Genomic DNA, 12,572 nt, shown 5'->3' with positions numbered 1-12,572 from the left:
CTGAACCACGACTTCCTCCACCTACTTCATACAGCGGGGAGGTGGGTCGCAGCTGCTCCTTCCTCACGAAATGTGACTTTGTTTTTTCCCTCCAACCCTCGGCTTTTCCCACTGAGGACTCTAAGGTCATTTATATCATCTCCCTACTAGAGGGGGAGGCAGCCCAGTGGGGAACATCTGCATGGAGGAGACGAGTATTATTGTAGATCAGCAAAGGACTTCGGCGACCAACTCTCCAGCATCTTCGACCCCGTCCGACCTGAGGTAGGGGCCCAGAGCCACCTCACCAGGCTCCTACAGGGGGATAGACCATTAGCTGAATACGTGGTCCAATTTCAACGCCTGGCAGAGGATAGCACCTGGAATGCGGCCGCTCTTTATGACCATTTCTACTTGGGACTCAACGCTAGACTTAAGGACGATCTGGCTCATCAACCGCGCCCCAAGGATTTAAGGGGCTTGATCGATGTTACCACTCGTCTGGAGGAGCGGTACTTGGAACGCCTGTTGGAGCGGGACTCGTCCGGACCTCTACCCAGCAGTCATCGCCCGAGTTACCAGCCTACGAGGGACCAGCCTCGACCTCCAAACCCGGAGCCGATGCAGCTTGGTCGGGGTCGGCTTTCTCCGGCAGAACGAGACCGACGTTGTGTCCAGGGCCTTTGTTTCTATTGTGGCAGATCGGGACATCAGATTCGCCAATGTCCAGTAAAAGACCAGGCTCAGTGAGGAGAGTGGGGTCCTTACTGAGCCAATCATCCTCTGAACTGTTATTCTCACGCTCTCTTACCAAGGCTCTTTTCGGGGTTCCTCCACATCGGAAACAGCTTCCGATACTCATTGACTCCGGCTCAGACACCAATCTCATCTCTCGGTCCGTGGCAGAGGCACTCCAGCTGGACACGGAGCCCCTGGAACAGGTCCTTCTGGTCAAAGCTCTCAACAACCAGACTCCCCATGAAGTTAAGGTCAGAGCTAAGCCTGTTCTTTTAACTATTGCAAATCACCATGAGTACGTCACCTTTCTAGTCGTTGACCCCCCCTTGTCCTCAAGTGTTCTAGGTCTTCCTTGGTTACAGGCTCATAATCCCCGGATTGATTGGTCCACAGGAGAGATTCTGGAATGGAGTCCAAGTTGCCATGCTACATGCCTCCGCACCGCCCTTAACCCCGCCATTTCAGCCCCCAAGAATCAGTACCAGCCCAACCTGGCCCAAGTTCCCCCTGTGTACCACGACCTTCGGGAGGTTTTTAATAAGGAGAGAGCCACTTCCCTTCCACCTCATCGCCACTATGACTGTGCCATTCGGTTGCTACCTGACTCAGTTCCCCCAAAGGGTCGGTTATACCCTTTATCGGGGCAGGAACGAGAGGCCATGCAAACCTACATTCAGGAATCATTGGCCTCTGGCATAATTCGTCCTTCACGGTCACCTGCAGGGGCGGGGTTTTTCTTTGTAAAGAAGCGAGATGGAGGTTTACGCCCTTGTATAGACTATCGGGGCCTTAATAACATTACTATCAGGAACTCCTACCCCCTACCTCTTCTCACTTCTGCCTTTGAACTCATTCAGGGTGCAAGCATTTTTTCCAAGTTAGATTTACGAAATGCTTATCACCTAGTTAGAATCAGAGAGGGGGACGAATGGAAGACGGCCTTTAACACACCTAACGGCCATTTTGAGTATCTGGTTATGCCGTTTGGGCTGACCAACGCCCCCGCGGTATTTCAGAACCTGGTCAATGATGTGTTGGGAGATATGATTAACAAGTTCGTCTTTGTATACCTCGACGACATCCTCATTTTCTCCCGTTCTTAGACCGAACATATTCACCGTGTCCAGGCCGTAATTCAGCGGCTCCTTCAGAATCAGTTATTTGTGAAGGTGGAGAAATGTGAGTTCCACTCCAAGAAGACGTCCTTCTTGGGTTTCGTTATAGAACCGGGTAGTATCGCTATGGATCCTGAGAAGGTGAGGGCAGTCAGGGAATGGCCAGTTCCCCAGTCCCGCAAACAACTACAAGGGTTTTTAGGATTTGCCAATTTTTATCGTAAATTCATTAGGAACTATAGCTCTGTAGCCCACTCCCTCCACCAACTCACCTCAGTAAAGGTTCCCTTCTTCTGGACTCCCGAGGCCCAAAGGGCCTTTACGAGTCTGAAGTCCCGTTTCACCTCTGCCACAGTCTTAACCCTTCCAAACCCTGATTTACCCTTCCTGGAGGAGGTAGACGCTTCGGACACGGGGGTGGGGGCAGTTATTTCTCAGGTAGATCCCAGGGATTCTAAGGCTCACCCCTGCGCCTTTTTCTCCAAGAAACTGTCTCCTGCCGAGAGAAATTATGATGTCGGGGACCGGGAGCTGCTAGCAGTAAAACTGGCCTTAGAGGAGTGGAGGCATTGGCTGGAGGGAGCCAAGCACCCCTTTACTATCCTCACCAATCATAAGAACCTGGAGCATTTTCGGACTGCCAAGCGCCTCAACCCCCGCCAGGCCCGATGGTCAGGGGTTTTTTCCAGGTTCCATTTCACCCTGTCCTTTCGCCCCGGGGCCAAGAATTCAAAGGCCAATGCTCTGTCCCGCCTTCACTCCCCGTCTGACTCGAAGGTAGAACCTGAGTTCATCCTGCCGGCCTCAGCGAGACTAGGAGCAGCACGTCTTCCCTTGGAACAGGAGGTCTCTCAGGCCAACGCAGGTAACCCTTCTCCTGCCCGTTGTCCTTCTCACTGCCTCTTTGTTCCTCCCCAGCTGCGTTCCAGAGTACTGGAGGTCTGTCACGCGTCCCGGCTCCACGTCCATCCCGGAGTAAGACGGACTCTCCAGGTCGTACGACAACACTTCTGGTGGCCTGGGTTACGGGGAGACGTCCATCAGTATGTCCTGGCCTGTTCGACCTGTGCACGTTTCAAGGCATCCAACCAGGCATCCTCGGGACTCCTCCAACCTCTTCCGATTCCCCGGCGTCCGTGGACCCACATTGCCATGGACTTTGTAACCGGTCTTCCCCCATCACTAGGTAATACTACCATTTTAACCATCGTTGACCGGTTCTCCAAGATGGTGCACTTTGTTCCTCTACCCAGACTGCCCTCAGCTCTCCGAACCGCGCAGGCCCTGGTTGACCATGTCGTACGCCTGCACGGGATTCCACAAGAGATCGTGTCCGATCGAGGACCACAGTTCATCGCAAGGTCTTGGAGAGAGTTCTGCCGCCTTTTGGGAATTACCCTAAGTTTATCTTCCGGTTATCACCCTCAGACTAATGGGCAGGCCGAGAGACTGAACCAGGAACTGGAGAAGGGTCTGCGCATCCTTTGCGCCGAGGATCCAGGGTCCTGGGTAAAGAACTTGGCATGGGTGGAATTCGCCCATAACTCTCTGCCGTCCTCTTCCACTAAAATCTCTCCCTTTCAGATTGTGTATGGTTTTCAGCCCTCTGTGTTCGACTTGCCGTTACCCCGAGGGGGGTCTGGACCGGCCACCGCAGGTTTTCGCCAATGCCACCTGGCCTGGCAGAGGGCGAGGCGGGCCCTCCTGATCTCTGGCTCCAGCTATTGCCGACAGGCGAACAGAAGGCGGCGGCCGGCACCTCTCTACAAGGAGGGACAGAAGGTTTGGTTGTCAGCCCGAGAAGTTCCTCTGAAAGTACCACATGCCAAGTTAGCCCCTAGATTCATTGGTCCTTTTCCCATTTCCAAAGTGATAAACCCGGCGGCAGTTAGGCTGCAGCTGCCTAGAGCACTGAGGATTCACCCCACGTTTCATGTCTCTCGTGTCAAACCTGTTCATAGCAGCAACCTCCTGCCTCCCCCCTTGCCCCCCCCCCCCCCCCGGTTCGTCGACGGCGGGCCGGCCTACTCGGTCCGTCGCCTCCTCGAGTCCCGGCGCAGGGGCCGGGGCATTCAATACCTGGTGGACTGGGAGGGTTATGGTCCGGAGGAGCGTGCTTGGGTACCTGGGGGGCGCATCCTGGACCCTAAACTCATTGAAGATTTCCATCGTTCACACCCTGATCAACCTAGGGGCCGCCGGGGGTCGGCCGTTAAGGGAGGGGTACTGTCACGACTGGGAACATAGATTCCCAGCCGTCTCTTGTTTTGGAATTCTCCCCGTGCGTCTGGGCTTCCCGGAGCTACGTTCCGGTCCTAGGCATTGGATCGACTCACGCCGTCCCACTCCTCCTGGTATTTCCCGTGACAGTCCGTCAGAGACGATCTGTGAAGTATTACCTCTTTTCAGTTTCTGAGGAACGGCGTGAGGATTTAAAGAGAACTGATATAAGTATTTTTGACCTGAAAGACTTTAAAGAAGGATTGATTAGAGTGTTTTGCCCTCCACCGTTTACCTGAGTTTTGTTTTGGAGGTGTTTTTCTTTATGCCCAAGGAATCTATGTTTGTGTTCTGCCGCTACCCGGATCCCTGATCAAGATTACACTGCACCGCCAGATATTGCTCTGCGGACCCAGCCCCGGTTCTTCCTCCATCAACCTCGACTCCCCGTGGACTTACCCGGTGTGGGCCTAGGTGCAAGCCATACAGCTGCCGACTTCCCCGGAATCTTCATGCTATAATCCTCGGTCTCCATTCAAGCCTCCAGCCCTCGTTGTTTTGAAAATAAACTCGTTACAAGCATTCTAGTGTGTGGCATTTCTGGTCCTCTGATTTTCCGGAACCTGACACTGTGCCTGAAGATAGTCTTTGCCTCTTGTGTCTTCCTGACCTCTTACTTTACTGTTCAATTCAATTAAATTCAATTTTATTTGTATAACACCAAATCACAATACAATCAATCTCAAGGCACTTTACAAAAACAAAAAACCCAACAAATCCATTATGAGCAAGCACTTGGCGACAGTGGAGAGGAAAAACGGAGGAAAAAACCTCCAGCAGAACCGGGCTCAGTTTCGGCAGCCATTTGCCTTGACCGGTTGGGGTGAGTGGATAGAGGAGAGAGAAAAGAACAGCAACAAATAAGACACTGCTGATTGCTGGGGCCAGTAACTGCACATCAGCGATATACAGCTGCAGGACCAGGGACACCTGCAGAAGGTACAGAGAGAGAGAGAGAGAGAGCACAAACTAGGGGAGAGAGAGAGCATGCTTTGTCAAAATGAAGGTTTTATGTCTAGCCTTAAAAGTCCAGAGAGTGTCTGCCTCCTGAACCCAGACTGGGAGCTGGTTCCACAGGAGAGGAGCTTGATAACTAAAGGCTCTGCTTCCCATTCTGCTTTTGGAAACTCTGGGAACCACAAGTAGACCTGCATTCTGAGAGCGAAGTGCTCTATTGGAATAATACAGTACTATGAGGTCTTTAAGGTATGAAGGAGCTTAATCATGAAGGGATTTGTATGTGAGGAGATGTATTTTAAATTCTATTCTGTATTTTACAGGGAGCCAATGAAGAGAAGCTAACATAGGAGAAATATGATCTCTCTTTCTAGTTCCTGTCAGGACTCTGGCTGCAGCATTCTGGATTAACTGGAGGCTTTTTATGGAGGTACTGGGACATCCAGATAGTAATGAGTTACAGTAATCTAGCCTTGAGGTAACAAATGCATCATTTTGAGACAGGATGTTCCTAATTTTGGAAATGTTGCGCAGGTGAAAGAATGCAGTTCTAGAGATTTGTTTTATGTGTGAGTTAAAGGACATGTCCTGGTCAAAAATAACTCCAAGGTTTTTCACAGTAGTGCTGGAGGCCAGGGCTATGCCATCTAAAGTAGCTATAATTTTAGAAAAGTTATTTCTGAGGTTTTTAGGCCCAAATACAATGACCTCTGTTTTCTCTGAATAAAAGTAAAAAGTTACTGGTCATCCAGGCCTTTATGTCAGTTAGACACACTTGAAGTCTGGTTAACTGGTTTGTGTTAACAGGTTTAATAGATAAATACAACTGAGTGTCATCTGCATAGCAGTGGTAATTAATAGAGTGCTTCCTAATGACATAGCCTAAAGGAAGCATGTACAGGGTGAACAGAATTGGTCCTAGCACAGAGCCTTCTGGAACTCCATAACTAACTTTTGTGCATGTGGAAGGTTCATCATGGACATGAACAAACTGGAATCTGTCCGATAAATAGGATTGGAACCATTTTAACGCTGTTCCTCTGATACCAGTCACATGCTCCAGTCTCTGTAATAAGATGTTGTGGTCAATAGTGTCGAATGCAGCACTAAGGTCTAGGAGGACAAGTACAGAAACAAGTCCATTATCTTAGGCTAAGTGAAGATCGTTGATAACTTTTAACAGTGCTGTTTCTGTACTATGATGTGCTCTAAATCCTGATTGAAAATCTTCAAATAGTTCATTCCTGTGTAAGTGGTCTGATAGCTGCTTAGCAACAGCTTTTTCTAGGATTTTAGAAATAAATGGCAGGTTGAATATTGGTCTGTAATTAGCCAAGACTCCTGGATCAAGACTAGGCTTTTTCAGTAAGGGTTTGATTACTGCAGTCTTAAAGGCCTGTGGTGCGTAGCCTGATACTAGAGATAAATTTACCAAGTCTAATAAAGATGAGTTAATTAATGGCAGGGTGTCTTTAAGCAGTCTAGTCAGGATGGGGTCTAAGAGACACGTTAATGATTTCGATGAAGCAACTACTGATGTAAATTCAGAGAGATCTATGGGAGAGAAGCAGTCTAAACATAACTGAGGTCCTACAGATGATTCAAGAGCTACTGTAGTAGAAGATTCATTTATTGCAGGTATAGGAAGCATCTGCTGAATTTTATCTCTAATAGTTGTGATTTTATTTGTAAAGAAACTCATAAAGTCATCACTGCTGAGAGCTAAGGGAACACTGGGCTCAACAGAGCTGTGACTTTTTGTCAGCCTGGCTACAGTGTTGAAAAGAAACCTGGGATTGTTCTTATTTTCCTCTATTAGTGATGAATAGTATGCAGTTCTGGCTTTACAGAGAGCTTTTTTATACGTTAATAGACGTGGAACGCCACTTACTTTCCAGCCTTCGTGATGCCTGCTTTAAGGTACGAATCTGTAAATTATACCATGGGGTTAATCTCCTCTGATTCACTAACTTCTTTTTCAGTTTAATAAGTTTGAGTGGAAGATTGCAGCTACTTCTCCACCTCGACCTGTGCTTTGAGGAACATGACAATTTTTATGACTGGGGGGGGTTGATTCATTCAGACTGACATATTCATCCTGCTGTAACCAGGTTTCAGTAAGTCAGAGTAAGTCAATTTGGTGATCAGTTATCAAGTCATTTACTAACAGAGATTTAGATGAAAGAGACCTAATATTTAATAATCCACATCTGACTGTTCAGTTTTTCTGTTCAATAAGAGGAGTTGTGTTAGATTTTCAGTTCCAGTTTATGGACTTTTATTTTGTGTCTGTTTCTGTTTTTCACCTATGTTTATCATAGGCAGTTTTGTGTCTCGTTTGTTCATCAGTTAAGATTAGCTTCACCTGTGTTAATTAGTTCTGTCCTGAGTCTATTTGTATCCCCTGTCTTCCTTTGTTGAGTGTTGGAGCGTTAACATTTGTGTCCTTCATATCCTTCATTTCTCTGACTGGTTTATTCTGTGTCCATTGGCCCGCCCCCTGGAAATAGACCTCTTTTGAAGAGATTCCAGCAAAAATCTATAAAGAGTTAATCTGGCTGGCTAGGCTTCTGTAACTGGAACCTGGGAAGGGAGGTCAGTACCACACTGTAAGTGGCTGGTAACATAGCTGTACACAAATGATTCTTCTGGAACAGGCCGGTCCATATAGCTTTGGCCATGTGCTGTATGTCCTGCAGGGTTTTGTTGAGCAAGGCATTTACAGTTAATATTATGAATATATATCAATATCTTAAGCTTCTAAACCTGCCTTCTCACATCACATTACACGAGAACACAGCATTCCTGAAATCTGTGATATTGCCCAAAATGTTGCCATTGACCAGGTGAGCATGAAACCAAACCAAACAGTATAAACTGGAAAGGTTAATATTCAGTGGTTGTCGTGTTTGTGCGTAAGTCTATATGTGTCTTTGACGAGGTTGATTAAGATACACACACAAACACATGAATGTCAAGACAAATCTAATGTGTGACAGGACAATGATGTTAGCAGGAACAAAACTAAGGGTTTTTGTAACCCTTCTCCTTAAAACACACACACAAAATTCTGTTCTCCTAATAAATGACTGAGTAGCTGTTTGATCTAAAATAATCTACTTCATGTGACCTTCTAATGGAACTGTACAGTGGGTACAGAAAGTATTCAGACCCCTTTAAATTTTTCACTCTTTGTGTCATTGCAGCCATTTGCCAAAATCAAAAAAGTTCATTTTATTTCTCATTAATGTACACTCAGCACCCCATCTTGACAGAAAAAAACAGAAATGTAGAAATTTTTGCAAATTTATTAAAAAAGAAAAACTGAAATATCACATGGTCATAAGTATTCAGACCCTGTGCTCAGTATTGAGTAGAAGCACCCTTTTGAGCTAGTACAGCCATGAGTCTTCTTGGGAATGATGCAACAAGTTTTTCACACCTGGATTTGGAGATCCTCTGCCATTCTTCCTTGCAGATCCTCTCCAGTTCTGTCAGGTTGGATGGTGAACGTTGGTGGACAGCCATTTTCAGGTCTCTCCAGATTTGCTCAACTGGGTTTAGGTCAGGGCTCTGGCTGGGCCAGTCAAGAACAGTCACAGAGTTGTTCTGAAGCCACTCCTTTGTTATTTTAGCTGTGTGCTTAGGGTCATTGTCCTGTTGAAAGGTGAACCTTCAGCCCAGTCTGAGGTCCTGAGCACTCTGGAAGAGGTTTTCTTCCAGGATATCTCTGTACTTGGCCGCATTCATCTTTCCTTCAATTGCAACCAGTCGTCCTGTCCCTGCAGCTGAAAAACACCCCCACAACATGATGCTCCCACCACCATGTTTCACTGTAGGGATTGTATTGGGCAGGTGATGAGCAGTGCCTGGTTTTCCCCACACATACCACTTACAATTAACTCCAAAAAGTTCAATCTTGGTCTCATCAGACCAGAGAATCTTATTTCTCATAGTCTGGGAGTCCTTCATGTGTTTTTTGGCAAACTCTATGCAGGTTTTCATGTGTCTTGCAGTGAGGAGAAGCTTCCGTCGGGCCACTCTGCCATAAAGCCCCGACTGGTGGAGGGCTGCAGTGATAGTTGACTTTGTGGAACTTTCTCCCATCTCCCTACTGCATCTCTGGAGCTCAGCCACAGTGATCTTTGGGTTCTTCTTTACCTCTCTCACTAAGGCTCTTCTCCCACGATTGCTCAGTTTGGCTGGACGGCCAGGTCTAGGAAGAGTTCTGGTCGTCCCAAACTTTTTCCATTTGAGGATTATGGAGGCCACTGTGCTCTTAGGAACCTTGAGTGCTGCAGAAATTCTTTTGTAACCTTGGCCAGATCTGTGCCTTGCCACAATTCTGTCTCTGAGCTCCTTGGGCAGTTCCTGCGACCTCATGATTCTCATTTGCTCTGACATGCACTGTGAGCTATAAGGTCTTATATAGACAGGTGTGTGCCTTTCCTAATCAAGTCCAATCAGTTTAATTAAACACAGCTGGACTCCAGGGAAGGAGCAGAACCATCTCAAGGAGGATCAGAAGAAATGGACAGCATGTGAGTTAAATATGAGTGTCACTGCAAAGGGTCTGAATACTTATGACCATGTGATATTTCAGTTTTTCTTTTTTAATAAATTTGCAAAAATTTCTACATTTCTGGTTTTTTTCTGTCAAGATGGGGTGCTGAGTGTACATTAATGAGAAATAAAATTAACTTTTTTGATTTTGGCAAATAGCTGCAATGACACAAAGAGTGAAAAATTTCAAGGGGTCTGAATACTTTCCGTACCCACTGTATATCTTTATTAGGGATATCCATATATACAGTTAATTTAAAGCACAATGAAACATTCAGAATGAAACTTGTGATCTTGAAATGTCATGTTTTGGAATAATGGCAGAAATTGATCAGTGGTCACATTATTTCAGAATATGAATTAGCATTGATACAGTTACTGCATTTAATTTTGACAGAACAACTTCTTGAGGTGTTTATAAATTTCTTTCATTTTTAGTCCATATATAATTGGATTAAATAGAGGATTATACACAACTAACTGTAAAGTCATTACTAAACGTGCTGTTTTAGGGAAATCAGTTTCAAGTCGAACTGTAATAACTTCATATGATATCAAAAAGAAATAGTTGAATAAAACCATCAGGTGAGGTAAACAGGTCTGTGCAGCTTTTCTCCTGACTTCTCCAGAGCTGTGATAACATATTATAAGTATCCTGGTGTATGTAAAAAGTATGAAGAGCACAGGGAGAAGCTCAACATTCACCAATATTAAGACACCATATATAGATATGGCTTTTGAAGTCACACAGAAAAGTTTGTAAATTGAGTTATTGCAAAAAATGACTTTCAGGGTAAAACTACAGAGTTTTTGATTAGCGCTCAGTGTTGTTAATCCTGCCATCTCACATGCAGGCACAAGCCAAGATAAAGCCAGAAAGACACTGATTGTTCTTTTTGTCATGATAGTTGGATACTGCAGAGGTTTACATATAGACACATACCTGTCATAGGACATGGCTGTCAACAGTAAAAACTCTGAAGCAGCTAAAGCATAAAACATAAAATACTGAACCAGACAGGCCTGATAAAATGTGATCTGTTGTTCAGATAAAAAGTCGATGAGTAGCTTTGGGTAGATATTAGTGCTGAGAAGAACAGAGTTCAGTAACAAAGCTGCAATGAAAATGTACATAGGCTCATGGAGGTCTCTGTGTTTCCAGATCAGGTACACAATAGTACCATTACTGCAGATTATTAGAATATAAACTATTAAAACAACCATAAAATAAAGGTATCTGTATTTGTGAACCTCCACATGCCCACCAAATGTTATATATGTTACATTTAAATCTTCCTCCATTAAGAAAGACAAACAAGAATAGTTTTTTAAATAGACAACAGGAGTATGTGAATTAAATCAAGGAGGTTTGTAATAGACTCTTCTATCCTGTATTAGACTCTCTTACTCATTCACAGTTACCTGATCTTCAAACTCACTGAGTGCTCATGTCCAAAGCTCAGACAGAGAACTGTTGGACCCTGTGAAATATTTTTATCAGCCCGATTGAAATATTTTTATCAGACTGATTCATCCTCCATGGATCTCATTAAACTTTCCACCCAGACTGACTAACATGTAAACAACTTTATCAAACTCTGGAGGCCTGATTGTTGTTTACTGGGGCTTCTGTATTTTCCACTGCTTATTACAAGTCATAATATTTTTCATCGAAATCAATAATATGTTTTAATAAAACACTGTAAACATCCGTTACTGGTCTTGCTTAATTTAGGCCCAAGTAGCTCACACTTGTTTTGCATCATTGTAAGTGCATTGATGGAGAAAAATCAGTTCAGCACTGTCATGACCGCATCACACTTTTTGTTTTTGGCAGTGGATCAATGCAGTAGAATATTATCTGGTCAAATGGTCGATCTGTCACAGCTATAGGATGTAAAAAGGATGGAGGCATTGCCCCTAAATACTTGTCAATTATGGCAGATAAAACAATAACGGGTGGCATTTTTTCATCCTCAGCTAAAAGAAATGTATTATAGCCTGGTAAATTTTTGTGATTTCTAAATGTCTACTTATGAGCTACCTTCAAAATATTTGCTTGCTAAAGGCCTATACATACTTAGTGAGAAGTGAGAAATTTCTTTCTCCCAGAGCTACGAGAAAATAATGATGTCATTATTTTCTCGTAGCCCTGGTTTGGGAGTTCTCGCAGCTTGTTCTTGACACATCATCTGGGCAGAACTTTTTTCTCGTGTGGTGTCTGACAACTATTGGTCAGAATTTTGAAATAGATGTGGTTAATATGGAAAGTGGAAATGTCATTCCCGCTTTTTCCACTGCCAGTTAGGGTTAGGATTAGCAATGGACCTGGCAATAGCTGGGAAGTGAGGTACTATGAAAATCTTTATAACGCATCTTGTAGGGCATGAAAAGACACACAAATGCTAGTAATTTGTGGAAAGAGGTAGCCCGAACATTATGTACGAAGGAGAGCATCTGTCATAAATAACGGTGATGTCCGATGTCTTACCTGCTGTATTATAGTTTCTGTCAGATTCCCACAATGCTTAGCGAGTGTAACGTGTACTCCAGTGAGAGGAACTTATGTAATTGAGTTTCTCGGAGTATGAAGTCTCCTGGCGAGAACAAACTTTTCTCTTGATCTCTAGAACTGCATTCTTTCACCTGCACAACATTGCCAAAAGTAGGAACATCCTGTCTCAAAATGATGCAGAAAAACTAGTCCATGCATTGGTTTCCTCAAGGCTAGATTACTGTAACTCATTACTATCTGGATGTCCCAGTATCTCCATAAAAAGCCTCCAGTTAATCCAGAAGACTGCCGCCAGAGTCCTGACTGGAACTTGCAAGTGAGATCATATTTCTCCTATATTAGCTTCTCTTCACTGGCTCCCTGTAGAATCCAGAATAGAATTTAAAATCCTTCTTCTCACATACAAATCCCTTCATAATCAAGCT

At 44.8% G+C, this 12,572-nt stretch overlaps 1 protein-coding gene across 1 annotated transcript; it reads right to left on the bottom strand.

Moving 5' to 3' along the window:
- Positions 1-10,016: 10,016 nt before the first annotated feature.
- On the bottom strand, positions 10,017-10,934 carry LOC113123186 (olfactory receptor 11A1-like). The gene has a single exon (XM_026295005.1). It carries the CDS (start codon positions 10,932-10,934, stop codon positions 10,017-10,019), a length of 918 nt encoding a protein of 305 aa, XP_026150790.1.
- Positions 10,935-12,572: the final 1,638 nt, after the last annotated feature.

This window comes from Mastacembelus armatus, chromosome 21 (assembly GCF_900324485.2).
Source record: "Mastacembelus armatus chromosome 21, fMasArm1.2, whole genome shotgun sequence".
Taxonomy (NCBI): domain Eukaryota; kingdom Metazoa; phylum Chordata; class Actinopteri; order Synbranchiformes; family Mastacembelidae; genus Mastacembelus; species Mastacembelus armatus.
This window is presented reverse-complemented; position numbering and strand designations above follow the sequence as displayed.

What these genes read in the sequence shown, in the direction of transcription:
- LOC113123186 (XM_026295005.1), bottom strand. Translation starts at nt 10,934, where the DNA reads ATGGAGGAAGATTTAAATGTAACATATATAACATTTGGTGGGCATGTG.